Raw genomic sequence first — 25,930 nt, 5'->3', positions numbered from 1 at the left:
TCAATTTTGCTAGGGTGTTCAGTTTGATCACTTAAATTAAAGCAATAGATAAAGAATAAATCTGACTGGAAGGAAAGTGACAACCCCTAGTTAAACTAAAAAACTGGTGTAAAAAATTGGAGAATTTTTTCTACTGTTATGCATTAGCTTTTCGATTTTTAAAAACAATTTCAAAAGTTTTCTTTTATTTTTGTTGCAGGTGGGAATTAGTATATTATTGCCAAAACCGCAGTGGCGGGTACTCTCATCAGACTGGTGGTACAGGTAATTAACTTCAAAATTCATATTTTATGAATATAAATAATATTTTATCAACATTAATATCTTCTAAAAGTTTCTCTGAGCCGACTTACAGATGCAGGTTCCAAGACAAATTAGCATAAATACTGTGATTAGTGAAGATTGAAATAGTATGAAAATATACAGAGTGTTTCAGAAGTAGTGTCGAACATTTTAGGGTATTGTTCCTGGATGATAGGAGAATACAAATGTCGTATTTGAAGAGTCCAAAACTCGGCGGTTATCCTTATAGCTGCCATTTTGTTTTTTTTCACTTAGGAATTTTCATCTCAAGAACGAATTGTTGTATTGATCTGAAATTTGGCATGAATAAAATCTTTATGTTATAAAGACTCAACTTTAAAAAATTAAATGAAAAATTTTCGATGTACATATACAAAATGGCGGCCATTTTGAATTTGTGATGGCAAATTTCACAAAAACCGTTCACTTTACAGAAAATTCACAAGAGACAAAAAAGTTAGCAAATTTTATCAAGATTTCAAGGATATCTTATTTATCAAGATTGGTCGAAGAATAACAGAGAAATTAATTCTTTTCGTACTGCATGCAAGACCACTTTTCACCATTTAAACATCAATATTGAATTTTTAATACCAATTGTATTTAAGATGAAGCTTAGAAACTTGTTATGGCTCCATATGGCCATACAGCTGATTTTACAATGTTTTTTAGATGATTTTGTTTGTCTTGTGCATTCATGCAGTACGAGAAGAATTAATTTCTCTTATTCTTTGACTAATCTTGATAAATAAGGTATCCTTGAAATCTTGATAAAATTTGCTAACTTTTTTGTCTCTTGTGAATTGTCTGTAAAGTGAATAAAGTGAACGGTTTTCGTGAAATTTGCCATCAAAAATTCAAAATTGCCGCCATTTTGAATATGTACATCGACAATTTTTCATTTTATTTTTTAAATCTGAGTCTTTATAGCATAAATATTCATGCTCAATTTCAGATCAATACAACATTTCGTTCTTGAGATAAAAATTCCCATGTGAAAAAAAACCAAAATGGCAGTTATAAGGATAACCGCTGAGTTTTGGACACTTCAAATACGACATTTGTAGTCTCCTATCATCCAGGAACAATACACTAAAATGTTCGACACTACTTCTGAAACACTCTGTATAATAGTATTTTGATTCTTCATGAAGCTCCACAATATCAACAGTGATTCTACAAATAATATTCTGTTTAGTTTTGTTAAAAGGTTTTCAATGAGATCTCAACTTTGAGAGTACTTTTTTATATTTTCGAGTATAACCACACTCTTGAGTACAACTGTGTATTTCAGTACAGGTACAATATCAAACCAGAGAAAAACATTAACAGAGGAAAGGCCACACTTTCCGTGTCGTACTGGAAAACTACCACTAAAACCGAGATTTGCACTTGAGAAGCTCATCCAATCATTGAGTATCTCTCTCTCTCTGGGAAACTGAGACAGCCATAAATCGTGACACTCAACTCAACCCTTATCAGCGACCGACCTACGATAGTTTCCACTTATATCCTGCCACTTACACACTTGCAACACATTTACACACTTCGAAACACACTTGCACACTTGAATGTGCACACTTGATTGTGTTCTTTTCTATCCTGAGTGTGTTCACTTGACCATGTAGACCTGCCACAACCCTCCAAGTCGATATAATATAGCTTCATAGAGCTGTATCGAATAAGTATACGAGGATCAAAATTTATAGAACTGAGAAATATAGTGATAGATAATAATACACCTGTATGATGTATGAAATGATTGTCGTTATCAAGTTCTCAAGTACATAATATTTTGAGTAGGATGATATAGAGCCCAATACTTGTATATAAAATAAAATAAAATAGATGTCTGTTAAAGTGGAAAAATACACACGAATAGATCGTACACTACTTATTACTTTCCTTGCCCTATTACCATAGGTAAGAAAAGTATTGCTTTCCGAAAAAAATTAAGGTACCCCAATTTCTAAATTTCTATACGCTTCAAGGTCCCCTGAGTCCAAAAAACTGGTTTTTGGGTATTGGTGTGTGTGTGTGTGTGTGGTGTGTGTGTGTGTGTGGTGTGTGTGTGTGTTGTGTGTGTGTGTGTGTGTGTGTGTGTGTTGTGTGTGTGTGTGTGTGTGTGTGTCTGTGTGTGTGTGTGTGTGTGTGTGGTGTGTGTGTGTGTATGAGTATGAGTGTATGTGCGTCTGTGTACACGATATCTCATCTCCCAATTAACGGAATGACTTGAAATTTGGAACTTGAGGTCCTTTTACTATAAGGAACGGACACGAACAATTTCGATCAAATGCAATTCAAGATGACGGCTAAAATGGCGAAAATGTTGTCAAAAACAGGGTTTTTCGTGATTTTCTCGGAAACGGCTCCAACGATTTTGATCGAATTCATACCTAAAATAGTCATCGATAAGCTCTATCAACTGCCACAAGTCCCATATCTGTAAAAATTTCAGGAGCTCCGCCCCATCAATGCAGATAGATTCCCAATTATCAGGCTTCAGATACAATTGAAACAAAAAAAATCAAGTGTAGTAGATTAAGCATGAAAATCTCTACAATTAATGTTCAGTAACATTTTCACCTAAAATTGAAAATAAGCTTTAAATTCGAGAAAATGTGATTATTCAATTGCAAATTATTGTTGATTCTATTCAACAATCATCCACTATGAAGAGATAGCAGACCTCATGTGTGTCTCCAGCGTTATTGCCCTGTCACCAGCTGGCTCAAATCTTTGAATAGTAGACTTGAGATGCGCGGGAACACTAGCGTCAGGTGATCAATTTTCATAACGGCAAGGAAAGTTGTGTGAGTGCGCCTCACCAGATTTTTTTTACTTCTCTTTCCATATTCTACTTTCGTATAGGCCTACTCCAGTAGACCACCAGTATAGTTAGAAGTACTGTGACCATCCCAAACACTAACACCTTTAGAAGTACTATGCTTTAGAAGTGAGCCTGATAAAAATGGTTGACTGGATTGTGAATTTACGCTTCAAATAGGGTGATTTTTATTCGATTACAGTAATTATGCAGGTTAGTGTTTGGAATGATTGATAGTCTTTCTTGTGGTGATCAAGATGTGGTTCATCTAGAAAATGAGTTTATTGAAGAATTATGAAATAAAAAAATAGATTCAGAATTTATCGCTTTCTTTCACCTTTTACCATCAACTACCTGCTTATCTCCACAAAATCGATACAATTTATAAATACTTCAGATTAAAATTCAAATGTTGGGCCTGTTATGAGCTCACTTCGAATTTTCAATCATATTTTTGAATTCAACAAGGACTTCAACTGAACTTATGTTAAATATCTAGTCAAACGTAATTTTGATAACTACAAGCCAAAATTTCAACAGTTAGACACAAGATTAATAATTATAAACTCCATCTTTGAAACACACTCCTGCTAAACTTAGTTCATCTTAATCTTACAACAGTGAACACAAGTTCATCGTTTTATTCTCAATAATAAAAGTTGATAAGAAATTCATCTCATTCTCAGACAATTTAAAAATTTAAAGAAAATAACATAGGCTACCTGTTGAAATGAAAAAAAGAACTTTGTCAAGAAATCCAAACCTGAAATCCAATGTCAATGCATTTCATTGCAGCTTTATAGACGAATGATGTAGGGAAACCCCTCAGCTATAAAGTTATTGATGAATGTATTCTCAAGATACTGTGATATTGTATCACATTTCATGTAAATCATAATCATTAGATAATATAAAATATAGTATTGGGTAATAATCAATCAAGAGAATCAACAGTCCCCTGAATATATTCAGTTTAAAAATGGAAATTACTGAAATATCGCAATTTATCCAAATACTAATGAATTAATAATAATTATTATTATTAAACGAATATCCAAATTGAATGCTGTAAATGCTCATCGAATTTCCATCTAGTTGTTTACCCTGTTGTCAATATTTGCAGTAGTAGAAGTCTTCGGAGTGATTTACAGCATTTGGATTTTCGTTTTATAACAATTATATTCAGTTTAACATGTGAATCCGTGAGGGTTGTGAGTGAAATCATACATTTTTGAAGACATGTTTCCCCTTGCTTTTCATAAGATGTCAGGTTGTTTCTAAGTGTTTCATGTTCCAAGTTCGTGCTATAGCTCTATATTCGTTTGGTGTCTAATCCCAGTCTAACAATGTATCACTGCTCATTTTCATCACTTCCCAATCCAAGAAATAAATAAATAATTTATATTTCCAATCAAATTCAAAATAGACAAAACATAATCAGTATCACTGAAAACACTCATATCTTCATGAAACAAGCTATCTTCCAACAATACTACCTTGCTCATTTCTCAATCCTTGCAATGTACATAAATCAGTCAAGTGAATTAAACAGTTGTCCAGCACTAAGTTATTCTTGGGCGCAAATTTGCTAACGGCCTCAAAGCTTAGCGTCTATCGAAGGAGGTGAGCACTGAACACTGAGCCAACCTGAGGTAGGCAGAGGCACTAATATCATCATCAAATTTGGAAAGCATATTCGGAGCACGACTCCCGTCTGACAGTCCATGAATAAACGATTATGATTGGAGAGTAGGAGCCGGCGGCGGCAGAGGTCTGTGAGACCCCGAGCGGCCTCCGGAGAAGGGCTTTTGAGTAAATAGATGCGGCCGGTGGTTCCCAGGATGCTCTGCTGTGCTTCTCTGTCTTGGAGCGCGATTCAATTAATTATTTCAGAGCCGCGCGGCTATCCATTATTCGACCACCACTCATTAGGGTGATCAATGGGGTCACCGTACACCTCACCTTCCACCCACTATTTATACTTCTGATGCCCATTTCTCTTGTCCTTCTCCTTTCCCCAGTTTAGTTGGTTTATTTCTTCATCTCTGTGTTCTCTTTATTCCTCTCCTAGTTTAGTTTAGATTTGGTCACTATTCATTCGTTCTTCTTCTGCTTGGACATTATCTTCTTTTTCCTTCCATTTTTTGTTTTTCCTTCTGCTGTTTTGATATTCAACTACTTCTTCATATCCGTCTCCTTTTTACTTCTCTCTTCGTTGCATTATTCAACTCAGATTTGGTCACTATTCATCTTATTCTTCTTCTTCTTCTTCTTCGCCTACTCTCACTCTCTCTCTCTCTCTCTCTCTCTCTCTCTCTCTCTCTTCCTCTTTATCATATCCTCTATCATAGCAGTCAAAAATTGAAACTTTCCTCGTTGTCACGTTATTTTTTATAGTTAAATAACGATTAGCCTCCTGCTTGGCATCAGTCGGTAGAGCATGAAATATTTTACTAATTATAATAATCAAGGTCGTGGTTTTTAATAGGATACAGTCTCATAAAAATCTTTGTAGGCCCAGATATGAGCTTCCACAATAATTCTGATAATTCATTAAAAAATATATATATGGTACTTATCCTATAGTATTGAGGAATAAAAAATAAATCGCACACCATAAACAATTTGATACATATATTAACAAATATTGCAAAAATAAATCAGAGCAAAAAAAATATATAGAGCGACAAAAAATATATAATATAAAATAGAACAATAATCGAAGTCAATAAAATATCACAGGCTAAATACTATTCTCTAAATTCTACAGCACGAAACGTTACCATGTGCTTTTATTTTTATGGTCATATGCATTTATTTGCATGTAGCTGCTAATACCTGTCGACTTGGGCAATTCCATTAAAACTAAATTATAAAAACCAGCTTGATAAATTGACAACTAGTAATCCAAATATATATATATATATTAAATTCTATGGTATCTAATAGATTTCTTTGTAATCTATATATATAAAAGCGAAATGGCACTCACTCACTCACTCACTCACTCACTCACTCGCATAACTGAAAATCTACCGGACCAAAAACGTTCAAATTTTGTAGGTATGTTCAGTTGGCCCTTTAGAGGCGCACTAAGAAATCTTTTGGCAATATTTTATCTCTAAGGGTTGTTTTTAAGGGTTTAAAGTTCGTCTTTTAGCATGTATATTCTTCTTCTCCCAATCTCTTAATTATAATTGAAATTTCCATATCATATGTTACTATAGAACTATAATCTAGATAGAGTACCTCTTCGAAACAGTTGTTAACTGGCAACTAAATTAATAATTTTGTCAGGTTGGCATTAAGTTGAGTTGACTTTGTTAGGTTGGCACCAAGTTGAAGATTTAAATGCAGTCATCGCTGAAAAATTGATTGGGTACTGCTACTTCAATCCTGGGAATATTATATTACTAGCCGTCAGGCTCGCTTCGCTCGCCATATCTGTTTAGCCAGACCTTTAGTCTGGACCCCCGACTAGATTGTTCTAACATATGATAAAAATGCTTAAATGAAAAATGCAGGCGAGCGAAGCGAGCCTGCTGATCTCATTCTTGGACGATCCAGTCGGGGGTCCAGGGGGCGGAGCCCCCTGCCTAGACGGATATGGCGAGCGAAGCGAGCCTGACGGCTAGTGAATAAATATTTTTTTATCTCAGGGTGCGAGATTCGGCACCTGAAGGAATAAATAGAGCAATTCATCTAGTGAATCAGAGCTACAACAAACTATCGCAAATTATATTGCAGAAATTAATGATTATATGAATGTGTATTAACAGCCTAGATTTTATACTTCTTTGATTTATAGATCTTCTGATATGTAGATTGATTCGTTACTTTCTAATAAAATACCTTTAATACTACATTTACTTGCGCAAGTATTTTTTACCAAATTCTTAATTTATAAGAAAACCCTTTCGACGAGCTAGCTTTGATTCTTATTTAATTTCGAAGCACTGAGGGCGCCCTATCACTATTTCAATATTTTCCACTCACGTGTCGGAATTTTCTTATGAGCTGCTGATGTCGATCCAACTCCCGGTGGTCCTGGATTATTGTAGCCGGAGTCGTCTCTTCCAAGGGGTTACAAAATTATTTAAAATGACTTTTGCTTTATAAGAGCATCACAAAGTCTTATAAGAAATTTGGTAATTCAATTTAACTTTAAATTATTACAAGATATAGCAAGGTATTACGCTCTATAATTTTTAGTGACCTCTCATGGTGGCAGTTGGCAGGCGAGTGTGGTTCTCGTTTCTCAATTTTACAATTTTCATTTCCGATTTTCAAATTTGCATAAAATTTGAATATTCTAGTCCTCCGCCATTCAAGGCTCAAATAGACCGTGCTAAAATATTAAATTATTACTTATGATTGTTATATATATAATAATTTCTTTGCCTTCGGGCCATATCCAAAACATAGACTTTATAACAATTTTTTTTAAAAATTCTATTTATTTGTAGAAATATATACAAATATTTTTGAATCGGCTCACTATTGCCGCCTATCAATTGCCATTATTTGATTGGTGCATGCAAATTATTACAGTATTCATGCGCCCGGTAACCTCCTACTTCCTTAATACATTTAATTATTTCTATTGGGTTTTTAAATATGCTCTCTACATGCTAAGTAATTTTTTATAGGTTATTATTTGTTTCATACATCATAATAATTAGCCACGTGAGACCTTTAGTTCCTCAAATTGCATACCGTTTTGCCACAATAAATTTCTGCCAAGGTGTTTGGTCAGATTCTACGTTGTATGGCTCGGTCGATCGTTAGGTCGCCGATCACTAAATGTTTATGCCTAACCTCAATTTTCAATATTTTATATAATATTATATATTAGCAAAAATTATTTTCATCCCTCTTAGGCTGTTGTACAGTTTAGCCAGGACGTCTGATATTATCTAATCTTTATGTTATCTCTTTGGCGATATTAGCCAATTACTTCACTTAGACCTATAAATATTTCAGCTAGGGATTTTTATTTATCCATCCAAATTAAAATATGTTACATCGTTCATTCATCTTGTCCACGATGATGTTTTTCAAAATGTAAGACTCGATGAGTTCTTCCATAATGAGACTTGAACTAACAAAATCGGTCGAGAAACCACGGAGGAGTTGAGGTCTCAAAAACAAGTTCGCCTATTAATTTAGAGATAGGCAACACGCACTACAAGCTTGTACATCAAGTTGCAGATTTAGAAGTATTCTATTTTTACTCATTCGATCGAATTAATGAAATATTGAAAAGTTCTCATCCAGCCGAGTCCCAAATGATAGAAAACTTTAAGAATTTTCCCAATCGACAGAAAACGTTGTTTGTTGCATTGAGTTTATACTTGAAAATTCTCAGTGGAAGCCTATCAGCTGTTATTCGTTCCACATGCTCATTCCATTGCTGACGATAAGATGCATCTCTCTCATTCAGGCATAAGATATTTAGCTCCTACCGTATATCCTCATTCCTGATGTGATCTCTTCTGTCACAGCCCTTAGTTCTGCGAAGAAATCTCATCTCAGCTGCCTGCACTTTACTCTGAGGTGGCTTTGATGTTACCCACGATTCACTACCATAAAGTAGTAATGGAGCTGCCATTGTCTTATGAAATTTCATCATCGTGCTTGTGGTAGCTTTCTTCCCCAATGTCCTACTGATACTTCCACAAATCATTTGGCACCTTCCTACCTTCTTCTCTATAACCAATTCATCTTTATAACTATTCATTCTTCTGATTATTCATTCTCACTCCCTTTTCCATTTCCTTCTTTAGATGGTTTATTTCTACTGTTATCCCTTGTTTAACTCTCTCACTCATTGTTTAACTAGTTCATTCCAACCTGTTTTATCTAAATCAATCTGGTCTATTCTCGTTTGCCTGCTTCTTCTTATCTTTTCTTATTCCTGATCATTATTCTATTCTACCACTTCTTCTATTCATCTATTCATTCTCTATTTTTCTTGCTCTAACGTTTTCTACTCTAATTTCTGGTCCTTCCACTCATCCCAGACTCATTTCCCTCCATATTTTTGCTCTTCTCTTTTTCCTAGTTTAGTTTAGACTTAGTTATACTGTTTTGTCTTCTCCTTTTTCCTCTCCTAGTTCAGTTAGTTTTTTCAACCTTAGTTACAGTTTGGTGTATTCCCAGCTCGCCCCTTTGTTCCTTCGCATCTCCTCTTCGTCTTGTTTTCAATTGTGCTCCTCATCATTCCTCTCCTACTACCCCCTTCTTCCTCTCACTTTTTCAAGGACTTGCAATACTTGCACTTACGTCAATTAAAACTCCACCGTGATTTAGTAAACTGAACAGAACTGAACGACATGAAGCGATGACGTGATCGATCTATGGCTGATCGCGGTTAAGTATAATAGACGTCAATAGGCTACAGGGCTCAACTCTAGACTTTACTTATCATCTCTATTTTATCTTATCAGAGCTATTCTAACTTTTCTCCTATTTCTTAAAAAAAATTGAATTTCAAAAGTTAATATTCCACCACGTATTTCCTGTGTGAGTTATCCCAACTTTCCCATTTCAATATTAACCAAATTAACGACTACAGTATTTCTCCGCGCATCACTCTTGAACACTGCAAGTAATTACTAATTACTCAGTCGACAGCTGAAAATCAACGCAATTGAAACAGTTTACCAACTAATCAAACTTCACCTCGGTCATCAACATCTAATATGTGTATGGTCCTGCATATTATACAGCACTATGTTTGAATCTGCATGTATATGTTAATGTCTATTGGTCAGTTTGTGTGTGTATGTTTGTATATGTTAATGTGTGGTGGTATGTGAGTGCGTGTGTTTGATTGTGGAGTGGATGTATAATATGGTGATGTATATTATGTGAGTGTGACTAGCAGTATCCCCGCTGGGTAACACACGTTGGTTACACTGTTTCATTATCTCCATATGGAATAATTGATTAGGCAAACCGCACCGCTTATTTATCAACTCTTATTGAGTAGACCACAAAGTGGAGCTTGGGAGCTTAGCGCACCAGTTGTTAATGAACCCAGCAGAGGCTGTGCGGATCGTGTTTTCTCATTACTTGTTGCCGTATTTGTCTCAGACCAGCGTTGAAATGTTGTTCAAGTCGCAGGTGAAAAATTGGCGGATATTTTTCCGAGTGTACTTGCTGGGGTTGAGTTGTTTGTTTTTGGTTTAGTTGTATTCTAGTTCTGTTATGCGGTCCTAAAATGGTGCTGAACTAGCGAGGGAATGGTTAGCGACTATGGTTTGCTTTCTAATTAATTTCCACTGTACGGTTGAATGCTAATGAATTTTTATTGTTTTAGTGATACGTTTGTGCCTTACTTAAATTTACTGTGAAAAGGAAACCACAAATTTTGAAACAATTAGTTATCACAACACGTAATAGGCTACAATAAAATACGTAAAATTTCATTATTATTACAACTATTGTGACTTCAAGGCTGGCTACTCTCAAATCATGGGATCACTCAATGATCTTATAACAATTATTATTTGGATGGTGAGAAAATAGAATCTTCAATATTATTTCACTTTTGTTTGGTTAGAATAATAGCCTGTATATTTCCAAGAGCTATAACTTTTTTTTCAAGATGGAATGTGATGAACATTTTTATTTGAATATTTCTTTATTTTTATTTTCAAGTTCTCATTCATCTCTCCAACAAGCTAATGCTCCTGATGATTGTAGGAATATCACAGAACCTTTCTATGGGATCACCTTCATTTTTTTCAAATTCCGTAGCTATTATAAGCGTACTGTGCTTTTCACATTGGAACTCAAATACAACACACTATAGTAAATGCAATCGTAGCTGATTCTACCATAAAATTTGGACAGTACATGTTGCCTAGAGCAGGTAGAACAAGAGTCACGTGGTTTGTTATTATCTTATCATAAATCATCTTCCTTTGAAGATAGTATCATAGAGAAAGGAAAGCATATCCCATGGTATAAGAATCCCAAAATTTAGTCATTTATCCCCCAAAATTTAAGCCGTTTTTTGTTAACGCAAACCGATTACTGTCGACTACTGTTTCTACTGTTTCCTTGATCTCTGTTTCTATAGTTAAGTCCACGTTATAATGGCAGTAGAGAAAGATATCAGAACAACGTTGCGATCCTCTGTCTTGTCAATGCCTTCTATAGACGGCAGCTGATACAGGTTTATTGATGTAATAGTAATTGTTCATTCTCGTTTAAAATAATCAATTATATTTTATTATCAAGAAATTAAAATTTTCAATGATTCTGTAATGAATTTTCAGAGTTAAAATGAAATATTTTGTTAATTATTAATTCTAAATTGTTAAAAGAGGATCTGAAAACAGAGCAAAGCAAGAAGGAGATAGCGCTATCCGCTTTGTTGAATGATAGACAAGGAAAGCAATACCATTGCTAATCAAACACTGCCATTATAACGTGGACCTCACTATAGTATAAATATTCTGGGGTGCCCCCAAAAGAGGGGCTTCAACGCATACTGCTTTTGAAATTCTTGGGGTTATTAAAAAAAAGAAGACCAGCACTTTAAATTAACTAGCGGTATTTTTTATATTGTGGGGGGGATAGAAGCTGAATATAGGGGGTTGCGTCCATGTCCTTGGGGAGGTGGGTACCCCTGGAATATTATTGATTATCTTAGTGTAGGCTATAATTCTCATGAATGACAATAGATTGAATTAAAGGAATGTTAACATGTGATGTGTGTTGTGTATGTTTCAGGTGAAAAATGAGGTAGGGAGGATGGGCCGCGGGGGGAGGGGTAGGCGGGTGGCGGTGGTTGCGCTGGCGGGAGTGGGTCTGCTGCTGCTGCTGCTCTACAAGCTGCATGTCTGCTCCACGCTGCAGTGGCATGCTGAACACGCACCCAGGATGGTCGCCAAACAGGTACATTAAAATACAATCTAACCAATCAAAACAATTTATTATAATATAATTTGACCCTATAAAACTAGGGAATTTAATCTATAGGTGGGGATATGAACCTGAACGGGTATTTTCAGGTTTATATCTCTCTTGTATACTTTATTTAGTTACTTACCTCTCTATTATAATTAATTCTAGGTTGAAGGTATTATATTGTAGTTGATAATCTATACTATCGTATTATATTAAGCGAGCAATTTCTGTATTTATATATCTGGTTATTTTTATATCTGGTTATTTATGTTTAACGGATCTCGAAAACGGCTCTAACGATTTTCACGAAATTTGGAACATAGTAGGTTTATGATATAAAGATTCGATTGCACTAGGTCTCATCCTTGAGAAAACTCGCTGAATGACATTAAAAGGATAATTCATCCTTGGCTGAAACAGCTGTGGATAGTAAAAAAGTGAGTATGTGAAAAAATATCGCATCCCCAAAATTCATAATAAAAAAAATTTAAAATGACTTAAAGCCAGCTGTGAAATATAAACACGATCATTTTAGAGAATTGTGTTCTGTTTATCAATAAATAAAAATAACGAGCGAAGCTCGGTGCCCCGATATTGATAAAGTAAAGAGCTGGCTTATACACGTACAGGATAGGAAAATTATGTTTGTCGCATCATCACGTCTGAACTACTGGACTGATTAACTTGAAATGTTGCATATATATTCTTAATCATCCGAAGATGGTTATAGGCCTATTTTCAATTCTTCAAAAATTCATTACATCAAGTTTTCAGTTGACAAGTTTTAAATTGACCCTTGCGGAGCACGGGTTACCTGCTAGTTATTAATTTTTTTATTTACAATTCAATTCAATTCTGGTTAATATAATAGTTACTGTTGTAATGACAGTGGCAGCGCTGTAGAGCCGGCAGTTGTTTGAAATTTTTTCACAATTGATTATTGATAATCAAACAAAGGATAAGTTAAACTGTGGGATAAGTTGAACTGTTAAATAATTTAAGTTGTGTGATAAGTTAAACTTATGCCGTAATGTTGTTGATTGGTAGTGTTGTATGTATATGTGAACACTGGAGGTTAAAAAAGAGCTCAGGAAGAAAAGAGAAAGAAAGAGATTTTCAAGTTACATGAAATTTAAATTTAAATCTAACTAAATTCAAAATGTTTGTTTTATTTGAATTTATATTTTGATGTAGAAATTGAAATGGACATAACCTATGTATAATATTTGGGCAATTTGAAACTTAATTAGGAAATTGAAGAAGTTTTGGGCAATAGCCTGTTTTTATGCTAATCTGTATTGTTTCTGCTAATCTGATAAATAAATAGATCTAAATAAATAATAGTCGTGAAAGTTTTCTAAAACAGAAGAAACAGAAGTTTTTACACTAAACGTTGAGGAAATTATTTCTATAATTATTGAGATTCACGTTATAAAGTAGATAGCTGTAGTTCAAGTTATCCCGGTAAATCTGATATGATATTAATAAAATTGTTGATGCTTGTTCATAATGATCAATCCTATCTAGAGTATATTTTATTCTACAAGAAAATATATTTTATCATGATTAAACAATAAATTTTCATAAATGAGAACTAATATTTGGTATTTCTGCATAGTCTACAAACGATTTTGCAATGGCGGGGAGTTGGAAAAAGATATATAAAGAGTTATAATAATTATACTTGTCTAATGAAAAGGATAGCAAACTAATGTTAATCATATGCTGAGTTTATAACCTGAATTTTACTCTAGACATGCTAGTAGTGTTGTAATGAAATTTCATTGTTGAAAACTATTCATGTATACAGAGTGTTCTGAAGAAAGGTGCCCAAAAGTCAGGGCGTGATTCCTCAGGCCTGGAAACGGTTTTATTCAATTTTTCAATTCATTTTACATAAAGTATGCTAAAAATTGTACATCTCAATTAACAGCCAACAAATACCCATAGGGCTTCGTTTCAGCAGGGGCACAGAAATTCAGATAAAATCTTTCATCCTGTATAACTTGGTAACCAAGCATTATCGGACCTATGTTAATTGGAACTTTTCTTCTTCTTTTGATGTGAGGAATCACGCCCTGACTTATGGGCACCTTTCTTCAGAACATTCTGTATAATCAAGTAATTTTCTATCAAAATCAAAATTATGTGGTTTGGAATAATGCTAGTGAGATTTGATACAATGAAAACCCACATTATTGAACCAATGATGATAATTAGACAATAAAATACTACATACCCATAAATAATTCATCCATTCCTACTCTCCAGTTATTGAGTGAAGAAGGATGCCGAACTACATTACGAAATATATTTTGGTTTAACAAATATGTTACATCATCATTAATTCTGGTTAAAACTGTTTGTGTGATAATTTTGTAGTTCTCATGAATCTTATATTTTGTAATGATACATTTCTTTTGTTTGCAGAACTATGTTGTCGACAAAAACAACAAAGTGTATACCTACGACAGGTATATGCCTTTAATTTTCATTGGAGGAGTTCCACGATCGGGAACTACCCTGATGCGAGCTATGCTTGATGCACATCCCGATGTTAGGTGAGTCACATACAGTGGGCCTACTTGATTTTAATCACCAATTCTATGTTTCAACTCAATAAGTAATTTTTTTTGAGAGAGAAAATATGATAATTTCCGTAGTTATTTTCATTTCTCATCTTGAGTAGGCAAAGTGTTTGGAGTTTTGTTAGTACAAAAACTATATATTGTGAACAACATTTTGAATAACAAAGATAATCATTACTTGTTCATGCTGAAATTGGATAAATATAATTTAGAGTTTTCATTGTTTTTATATCTTGAGTATATTGTTCAATCCATTTGTATATTGTTTCAGATGTGGCCAAGAAACTAGAGTGATACCTAGAATTCTCCAAATGAGACAACATTGGATGAAATCCAATAAAGAAAGTCTTAGGTTAAGAGAAGCTGGAGTTCACACTGATGTAAGTAACATTTCTAAACACCCCTCACGTCCTTATTTCAATTACTCTATTTCACAATGTTTTAAGTAACATGAATCTATACAGAATAAAATGTCATGAATCAAGTATTTAGGCAGAACTCCTAGGTGGAAGTTTTTCTAGGAGGAATCATCCCTGCTAGGAGTTATATTATTGTATGGTAGCACAATACAAAAAATAGTGTTTGTAGAAGAAATCTTGCTACAATGTTTCATGAATTTGTCTGATGTTTCAAAAATTTGATACTCAATAAATAAATATGCAATCTAGTGATTAAATTCATTATAATACAGTATATCTTTTAATTTTACATGAGAAAGGCATGGGGAGTCCGATCTCATTAGGCGTCAAATGTGAAAAACCGTAGAAACCAATCCGAAAAACGAAACAATTTCAATTTCAATAAGTAAATCATAAATCGTGATAGAACTAATATCTGCTGTGGTTCCTAGCTTTTGTCAGTGGCTCTGAACTGGAGTGTTTGCTTTCAAATGTGAAACTAATACTTATTAGACCCATAAAATCACTTCGCTTATATGGGCTACTTGATTCAAATAAAAACAATATAAAAACTTTTAGTACCGTTTCATTAAAAACTTGAAAATATTTTAACAAGTAGTTTCGACCATTGGTCATTTTCAAGTTAAAATTTTGACATTTCAACTTGAAAATTACCTATGGTCGAAACTAGTCGTTAAAATATTTTTAAGTTTTTAATAAAACGGTATTTAAAGTTTTTATTATTAGACCCACTATTGTAATCACTATAGATATTTGTAAATTACTGGGAATGGGTATTTAAAACTATTTTTCTTTATTAATTTCTCTGTTCATTCTTATATTTAGGTTATTATAACATTGAATAAATAGCCATTTCTATTTAATTATTTGTTATATCGTTATAGATCTATACATATTTCAAAAAAGTGACTGGAATAAAAATGTACTTTCAGTGAATCCATGATAAAAATATTAGCTCATAGTTTCAGTCCAGAAGAGACATTTTTATCTTAATATCTCTCTAGTGATATTATAACTCGTTATCAGATCAGCTATTCTATACTTAGATTCAGGCAAGTGTGAACGAATAATCAAACCATTAACATCAAGCCTTAATGAGTGTTATATCAGATGTACACTGTTCACCTCAGTGTTCCAATATGACATTTCTGTTAATTTTCATTTCCAGTGTGAATAATTCATAGTCAGTGTAATTATTTGATGATCATTTCTATATTTTTCGCTATATTGTGTTTGAATTTTATCATTTTTATCTGAAATGTAGGTGGAATAGAAACACAATATCTTGTCTTTTATACTTATGCCCGGTCAAGACATTTGAACATGGTAAAGTCAGGTACGATTTACAAGTGTGCACTGGAAATCGATATTAACTATTTATCATGTATGTGTTCCAGTGGACACATTGTAAAGCGTACCTGATTCGACTATATGTTCAAAATGTCTTAGTGCAGCCGGGCATTAATGTTTGTTTTACTGACACAAATTCCAATTTTGTAAATGAAACACCAAGGCCCGGTTGACAAAAGCCGGTTAAATTTCAACCCTGATTAATTTCACGAGAACCAATCAGAGAAGGCCTTTTAGAAAAGACGGCTTCTCTGATTGGTTCTCAAGCCGGTTAAATTTCAACCCTGATTAATTTCACGAGAACCAATCAGAGAAGGCCTTTTAGAAAAGACGGCTTCTCTGATTGGTTCTCAAGCCGGTTAAATTTCAACCCTGATTAATTTCACGAGAACCAATCAGAGAAGGCCTTTCAGAAAAGACGGCTTCTCTGATTGGTTCTCATGAAATTAATCACGGTTAAAATTTAACCGGCTTTTGTGCAACCGGCACTAAGTAGAAAATACAAGAAACTGTGTTTTTATTCAATTATGAGAAACTTCCACATATCTGAATACAGTTGGTTTGAAGGTTGAACGTATGAGAGGACCGGCTGCACCCTAACTTCGCCCTCCTAGGAGGCAATTAAATTCAATTTATCAATGAATTGGAATCAATTAAATTGTAGGTCTACAGATGGAAATTACTGAGAAATTGCATTTATACAAATGCTAATGAATTAATAATTATTATCAAACAAAAATTGTAGTTGTATAAAATGAATTGTAGGTGATAAACTCTGCGATAGCGGCGTTCTGCCTGGAGGTGATAGCGAGGCACGGCGAGCCGGCAGCCCGGCTGTGCAACAAAGACCCTCTCACGCTCAAGTCAGCTGATTACCTGTCGCAGCTCTTCCCGCAGGCCAAATTCATATTCATGGTGAGGGATGGACGTGCCACTGTCCACTCTATCATATCCAGGAAGGTAAGATCATTTAATACAACGTAATCTTTCATGGTGCTGAAAATAGTGCCCAATATGGAGCTCTAATTTTTAAAACGGTTCCTACTTTGGAGATATATTTCATCGGTCACACTTTGTGCCGGTTGCTGAAAGCTTGTTAAATTTCAATCGTGATTAATTTCACGATAACCAATCAGAGAAGCAATCGAAAAGGAAAATCTGATAGGTTATCGTGAAATTAATCACGATTAAATTTAACCTGCTTTTGTGCAGCCGGGCCCTAAAGCTTTATAATGATCATTGAGTTTCTAGAGAATACATCATGAGATATATTTTGGCTTATTATGGCTTCTGCCATCTTTTTTAACTTTCAAGAGTAAGAATAATTTAAGACATAATTTAACACAGGGAGACTATTTTGAATTCCTTTGTTTTATTTTCTTGAATGTTTGATCCACATCTTTATAGTGAGGTTTCCAGTTGAAGTTAAATATGAAGTCTTTCAAAATATACTCTTATAAAGTGATGAGAGATGGAACAAATATTACTCGATTAAAAAATGTATCTGAATGTTTATCTGGATAAATGCCATGTTCACTCCACCGCCTAGTTGTGGCTGAGTTAGTCACAGAGTAGGTAATGAAGTATGGATATCGTGCTTATTGTGTTGATTAGGTAAAGGTACAAGTAATGTATTTTGCTTGTGTAGGCCTATTTACTACTGTCATATCAGTGATCATATCAACTTATCTTGTTGGTCCTGGTTACAACAACATTTTTTTGTAGTCACCGTGATCACCAACAGAGGTGCCAATTTTCATTTCATCAAAGAATCTAATCCTAGACAGTCTAACAATCCTTGTAAATCTATTATTTGACAATCGAAAAACAATGTAACCCTTATCTGGAAATTGAAAAACTAAAGTATCCTTGTTAAAACTTTATTTTACTACTCACTCACTTGAGAATTGCATTAATATGTTGAAACATGTCGTGAGTAATCAATTAAATTGTAGGTCTACAGATGGAAATTACTGAGAAATTGCATTTATACAAATGCTAATGAATTAATAATTATTATCAAACAAAAATTGTAGTTGTATAAAATGAATTGTAGGTGATAAACTCTGCGATAGCGGCGTTCTGCCTGGAGGTGATAGCGAGGCACGGCGAGCCGGCAGCCCGGCTGTGCAACAAAGACCCTCTCACGCTCAAGTCAGCTGATTACCTGTCGCAGCTCTTCCCGCAGGCCAAATTCATATTCATGGTGAGGGATGGACGTGCCACTGTCCACTCTATCATATCCAGGAAGGTAAGATCATTTAATACAACGTAATCTTTCATGGTGCTGAAAATAGTGCCCAATATGGAGCTCTAATTTTTAAAACGGTTCCTACTTTGGAGATATATTTCATCGGTCACACTTTGTGCCGGTTGCTGAAAGCTTGTTAAATTTCAATCGTGATTAATTTCACGATAACCAATCAGAGAAGCAATCGAAAAGGAAAATCTGATAGGTTATCGTGAAATTAATCACGATTAAATTTAACCTGCTTTTGTGCAGCCGGGCCCTAAAGCTTTATAATGATCATTGAGTTTCTAGAGAATACATCATGAGATATATTTTGGCTTATTATGGCTTCTGCCATCTTTTTTAACTTTCAAGAGTAAGAATAATTTAAGACATAATTTAACACAGGGAGACTATTTTGAATTCCTTTGTTTTATTTTCTTGAATGTTTGATCCACATCTTTATAGTGAGGTTTCCAGTTGAAGTTAAATATGAAGTCTTTCAAAATATACTCTTATAAAGTGATGAGAGATGGAACAAATATTACTCGATTAAAAAATGTATCTGAATGTTTATCTGGATAAATGCCATGTTCACTCCACCGCCTAGTTGTGGCTGAGTTAGTCACAGAGTAGGTAATGAAGTATGGATATCGTGCTTATTGTGTTGATTAGGTAAAGGTACAAGTAATGTATTTTGCTTGTGTAGGCCTATTTACTACTGTCATATCAGTGATCATATCAACTTATCTTGTTGGTCCTGGTTACAACAACATTTTTTTGTAGTCACCGTGATCACCAACAGAGGTGCCAATTTTCATTTCATCAAAGAATCTAATCCTAGACAGTCTAACAATCCTTGTAAATCTATTATTTGACAATCGAAAAACAATGTAACCCTTATCTGGAAATTGAAAAACTAAAGTATCCTTGTTAAAACTTTATTTTACTACTCACTCACTTGAGAATTGCATTAATATGTTGAAACATGTCGTGAGTAATAAAGTAAAGTTTTAGGGAAAAGTAATTTGATTTTTGATTTTTCAGGTAAATAAGAGTAGCCCTCACCAAAAAAGTTAATCTTTTGTAAGAGAAAATTAACCGTTTTTTGTTGTCGTGTTTTCAGGTGACAATAACAGGGTTCGACCTGACGAACTACCGGCAGTGCTTGGGAAAGTGGAACGAGGCGATCAGCGTGATGTACGAGCGATGCGGCCAGGTGGGCCCCTCACGCTGCATGCTCGTCTACTACGAACAGCTGGTGCTACACCCCGAGCACTGGATGCGCCGCATCCTCAACTTCCTCGACGTGCCCTGGAACGAGTCCGTGCTGCATCACGAGGATCTCATCAACAAGCCCGGAGGAGTGCTGCTCTCAAAGTCAGTACTATAGCAAATGTGATCAAATAATAAAGACTTGTCTTGATAACATACACATGTTAAAGCTGCGTTTACACCAAAATTATTAACAAAATGTTAATAACGTAATCCTTATAGATTCTATTAGATCGAACAGAACTTGACAAACACAAATGTTCATCATGTGTATGATAAGTTATTTTCAATGTAATAGAATCTATTTAAGGATTAGGTTATTAACATTTTGTTAATAACTCTGGTGTAAACGCAGCTTGAGTGTAAAGAACATGTGTATGGAATCATTCAAAGTAATAACATAAACAACTGATTAAACAGTTCAGTTCAAGACGTTTCGAGATGAATTCATGATCAAAAGTTACAAAATAGAAATAATTTTCGAAGTGCGAAACGTTATTAAATTTTGACTGAGTCACTGTCAATATTGTAGAACCTTTCCATAATGAAATAAAAACAAATATATTGTCAAATGCTACACAGTTTTATTTGGTACACGACCATGGTTTCCTGACCACATAGGTCAGGAATTTGACAACATATGTGTGTTTTTATTTCGATATTAAATTTATTCTGTAGAGGAATTCAGAATAGAATCCCCTAAAATAATATATTATTATTATTATTATTATTATTATTATTATTATTATATTATTATTATTATTATTATTATTATTATTATTATTATCATGCGGACAAGCACGAAATAAACTATGTCTATAAAGTGAACTCAAGCTCTATAAGACTCAAGCTATTTATTTATTTATTCGTGGACAGAATCACAAATCATATAAATATGATTAGGAAGGAATAACAGGCTTGGCCCAAATCTATTCCATTCCCAAATTTTGATAAATTAATAAAATATCCAAAAAATAGGTTATGTTTCTACTGTAAAACGTTCAAGTACAATTTTCGTCCAAAAAAAAAAAAATATATATATATATATATTTTGGTCTATGTGTAACTTTAGCTAAATTTGGGAGAGGAATAGCACAAGGTTACCTTATTTTTTCTCTCCCTATAATTTTCTATTATTTTATTTAATTTAGCGTATGGCACTATGGCACAAATCTTTATGTTATCTAACACAAGTCACACATATCAACATGATGTACTTATTGAATGAATTAATAATCGATAAAAAATTATTGTTATTCACTCAGTTTTCGAAAGTATTCTAGAAATGAATCTATGAATAGTTTTCATACACTGACAGAAGCGTGCAAACGTGTCGAAAGGACCGACTATTGTTTGCTAATCACCTCGCAGGTAGCAAAAGTCCTCTTTTTCCTTGGTAGTTGCAAAAGACATGGTCCCAAATTTACCAGTGACCTGTGCAATAAAGCCTTATGAATACAAAAGATAGAGCTAGTGATATTCTTGAATCCACAAATCAGTAGGAAAATAATAATAATAATAATAATAATAATAATAATAATAATAATAATAATAATATAATAATAATAATAATTTTATTTCCATTAAGATGTGTACAAAAGAACAGAAAACAAAATTTGTCAACTGATACTCAATCTTGATACTGGAGCCTGTTTCATGAAGATTGTTGTGATGTGAGCAATCAAAATTTATTTGTGTTGTGTTTGCAGAGTGGAGCGCTCGTCGGACCAGGTGATCAAACCGGTGAACCTGGAAGCGCTGCAAAAGTGGGTCGGCCAGATGCCAGACGACGTAGTCGCGGACATGGCGAAGATAGCACCGATGCTGTCACGGCTCGGCTACGACCCGCACGCCAACCCACCCAAGTACGGCTCACCTGACGCGTTCGTCGCCGACAACACGCAACGCATCCGCCTGCAGTCGAAGCTGTGGGAGGAGAAGGCGTTGGAGCTGCTGGACGGCCATCATGCGCCGCCGGCTGACGTCACTGAGGAGAGCAGTCAGCGGACGCCCGCTGCGTGACAAAGGCCTCCGCCACCGCCTCTGCCCCCTAACTATTTCTAGGACTACTAAGTGATTGTCAACCCATTGAAATAAGGATACAGTTTGACATGTGATGACTGATATTCTGGTTTGAACATGGATGTACCATGAAACTCTTGTAAAGAATTGAATTCACTAGTTGGTCACACAAAATCCCTGGAATATGTGAGTTTTCAAAGGATCTGATTAGATGATTGACTGGGATTCTAGTTTGATAATATATCATGGATGTACCGGTACCAAGAAAGTAAAGTAAAGAATCGAATTTTCTAGTTGGTTTGCAATATCCCTGAAATATGTGAGTTTTCAATGGATTTGATTATATGATTGTAAAATTTCCACATTTAATGTGGTGACTGGCATTCTAGTTTGATAGTTTTATCATGGATGTATCAAGAAACTAGAGTGGAGAATTGAATTTACTAGTTGGTTTCCATCCCTGGAATATGTGAGTTGTCAAGGGATCTTATTAGAATATTGACTGGGATTCTGGTTTGGTAGTATAACATGTACCAAGAAACTAAAATAAAGAATTGAATTTACTAGTTGGTTTCCATCCCTGTAATATGTGAGTTGTCAAGTGATCTGATTACATGATTGACTGGGATTCTGGTTTGGTAGTATATATCATGGATGTGAGCAAGAAACTGAAGTGAAGAATTTAATTTTCCAGTTGGTTGACAATATCCTAGTAATATTCCAGGAATGTCAAAAATTGGAAATGTGATTTGGGATCAGACTGTTTGAGTGAGGTTCTGATTAGGTTGTTTATTGGAAATCAAAATGGAGAACAGTCCAGAATGTAAAAAATCGAAAATGTGATTTGATAGGTTGTCAAGGAAACTGGTTGTTTTTTTACAGATATGACTAGTACTTCACGGTAAATCAATGTACCTAAAATACAGGTAAAATACATTAAATCAATGTACCTAATATTCTAGGTACCTTGCAGTAAATTATACATATAATTTACGTACTTTTTCATGTATGCAATGGGATTACTAACAAGTCATGTAAAAGAGCATCAGGATCTGATTGGTTCATACGGATTTTGATGGTTGATGGAATCTGGGTAGTTTATCGAAGAAGTATAGAATTGAATTTTCTGATTGACTGAATATTTCTTGAGTTTTCCTAAAATATGAAGGTTCTTAATTTCTGATTGATTTTGAATTGTCTTAGATAATTGATTGAAAATCATGACTATTAACTATGTGATGGTTGATCAAGTAATATTTATTAAACACCTTGTTCAAGTAATAATTATGATCAGGATTCTGATTGGATATTTTATTAAGAATGTGGATAGTAATTTTCTAATTTATTGACTGAAAATCTTGAAATACGGCATGAGGGATTTTTGCTAAATGATTGATTGGAAACTTTATTAGATGATTGATTGGGAATCAGGATTATTAATCTGATGATAGAGTAGTTTGAATGTTGATTGACTAATTATGTATGTGAAGTTTGCATACGGTAATGATTGTGGAGGTTTGATATGCTGATTGGTTTAACTGAATATTTCTAGAATTCTCCTGGAGTATAAAGGAATTTTATTGATTTGAAATCTGATTAGATGATTCAATTGGAAATCAATTAATTACTTGATCATGGATTTTAATTCAATCAGATGAGAATGTGATTCATAGATTGATATATGAAATCTGATTGACTTTATCTACAATCTAGGTATTGTACATGAACCAAATGACTGTGTGATCTGACTGACATTGTCTGTGTCAATTGAGTAACAAACAAGAGAACATCACATCAATTGTACCTGACCAATATGGCAGTTTTATCATAGTATAATTATTATTGCTAAGAATGTGTAAGAGTGTTGAATTGATATAATTCTTTTAAAAATGCTTATTCAACTTCCATTACCGTTATACATTCTAAGTTGAAACCATCTCATCTGTTTTTATTTATTTGTTCAGATATTCTGATTTTAATTACACGTGTGTTACCAAGGTTCATTTGTGATTAAATAAACTTGTAAATATCTGCTGTTGATTGGAAATTGAAATCACTATTTACTCTATAATGTATTGTACTTAATATGTGGAGTACTTTGAGTGTTCTTAATGATTTTGCTTCTGTGATAAATCTATTTGGCTCCTACATTGTGCCATACATTCAAAAACTTCTCTTTTTTGAATTTCATAATTCACATTTAAACTGAGATTTCTCAAGATTTGTAATTTTTTTAAAAAATAAATCCAAATATTGGCTTAACAAACAACCACTTCAAATTCTGTAAAAATGTCAAACAAAAGTACATATTAATTTCTCATTATATGTACTCATCTTTTATGAACTTTTCTTTTATGAGTGGGTTCACAGTTCTCTCTTAGAAATTTTGGATTCACAGTTTCTCTCTTTCTCCAGAAAAAGACTGCTCTCCCCCATTCACAGACGTATAGTCTTCTTGGGGGAATTCCACGCCATCTATGTACTATCATTAATGTAATAATGTATCATTTTCTATTTCAGTTGATGTATTTTATTTATAATTGAATTTATGAAATTTTACATTTTTTGTAATGCAATGTGGAAAATAAATTGATTTGATTTGATTTCATAGAATATAACGTTGCTATCTATTTTTAAAATTATCTCTTGTCATAGTGGTTAAATGTAACCTACTATTCTTGTCAGTTGAGTTGAATTCATGCATTCTTATTTGCATAATTTTGTATGAAAATTTTTATTTATAAATTTATAATTTTCATTCATACGAGGTTTCTCATTCATAAGTAGGGGTTTCTCGTAGAATAATTGGTTTTGAAATTCATTGTTTAATTAGAAGAAATCATTAGTAGTGCCCTTTTTATATGTTTACATAAAACACGAGAAACCCCTTATCATTCAAAAATATAACAAGGGTACTAGTGATTTCCTATATTTATAAATTTAAGTTGCCCTATTAAAAAACTTGATTAAATATTGAATTTTTATAGATTCTGTTAGAAGTAAAATAATTATTTATCCATCTCAATAGTTCTCTAAAGTAAATATTTGAAATTTATATCAGATTATATTTTGTGAAATTCTCTAATAATATAAAATGAAGTCACCCAATGTTTGCGTTTTCATTAATTTTATGTTGGAGTGATAGCTCCTGCTCTACAAAATTGGAAAATAACTCAGTTAAATTGATTTTCTCTATCAAATAAATGGAAAAAAATATTGTGGGGTTATTTTGAAAGAAATCAGATACAATAATGACTGCTCCATTTTCATTCTTGAAGTAGTGCAGTATTTATTTCTTCTGGAATATAACTTATCATTGTCTATTCATCGTATTTTAGATGCAAAACCCAACATATTATTACTGATCTTCCATCTCACTCAACTACTGACTGTGCATCTTGTGCTCGTCTCGTTCTATTTTCCTCTTATTCAATTATCTCTATGTTTGATTTGAATTACGTTTTTCGATTCCATTGATATTGTTGTGAAATCTGTTGTAAATTGTTCGCATTTAATCAATTTTAAGTGTAGCTTAATTAATTCTGTTGAGATAATTTGAAATCCTTTTATCTTAGAAATGCTAGTGTGTTAGCTGTGCTATTATTATTTTCAAAATTTTAGTCACAAATCAATGTTAGGTATCTTCGAAAATTGCAATTCTTAATTGTTGTAGGAATGTATGAAACTGCTGTTGTTTTTATTGATAATAATTTATTGTAAATTATTACTATTCTTGTAATTGTAAATATCTATATTTTTCCTCAATGTACTAGTGATCATCTGATGATGATATTTTGTTATGTAATTGGTATGTTAAGTACCTCAATGTTCAATAGTTCCCAAATTCATTTTTGCAATAATTTGTCTGAATCTTGACAATTCTTTAAAAATGTCTATGATTGAAAATTGTTCTAAACTCTGTCGAAATTGTTTTTGTGCAGTTATTATCAATGAGAAAATAAAAACTTTATTACGAATAATTTATTGCTAGCTG

General features: G+C 33.6%; 1 protein-coding gene across 1 annotated transcript in view; it reads left to right on the top strand.

Annotated features, from left to right (window-relative positions):
• Nucleotides 1-23,158, top strand: part of LOC111053632 (protein-tyrosine sulfotransferase 1) — a 121,026-nt gene extending 97,868 nt beyond the window's left edge. The window contains exons 2-7 of the mRNA XM_039437079.1: nucleotides 11,876-12,040; nucleotides 14,483-14,613; nucleotides 14,912-15,020; nucleotides 17,175-17,369; nucleotides 19,766-20,019; nucleotides 21,624-23,158. Of these exons, the coding sequence (XP_039293013.1) occupies nucleotides 11,876-12,040; nucleotides 14,483-14,613; nucleotides 14,912-15,020; nucleotides 17,175-17,369; nucleotides 19,766-20,019; nucleotides 21,624-21,936 (1,167 nt within the window). The 3' untranslated portion in view covers nucleotides 21,937-23,158. The remainder of the gene's footprint in view (nucleotides 1-11,875; nucleotides 12,041-14,482; nucleotides 14,614-14,911; nucleotides 15,021-17,174; nucleotides 17,370-19,765; nucleotides 20,020-21,623) is intronic.
• The last annotated feature ends 2,772 nt before the right edge of the window (nucleotides 23,159-25,930 follow it).

The sequence above is a fragment of the Nilaparvata lugens genome, chromosome 10, assembly GCF_014356525.2.
Source record: "Nilaparvata lugens isolate BPH chromosome 10, ASM1435652v1, whole genome shotgun sequence".
NCBI classification, from domain to species: Eukaryota; Metazoa; Arthropoda; class Insecta; order Hemiptera; family Delphacidae; genus Nilaparvata; species Nilaparvata lugens.
Note: the sequence above shows the minus strand (reverse complement) of the source record. Positions and strands in the feature narration are given on the sequence as shown.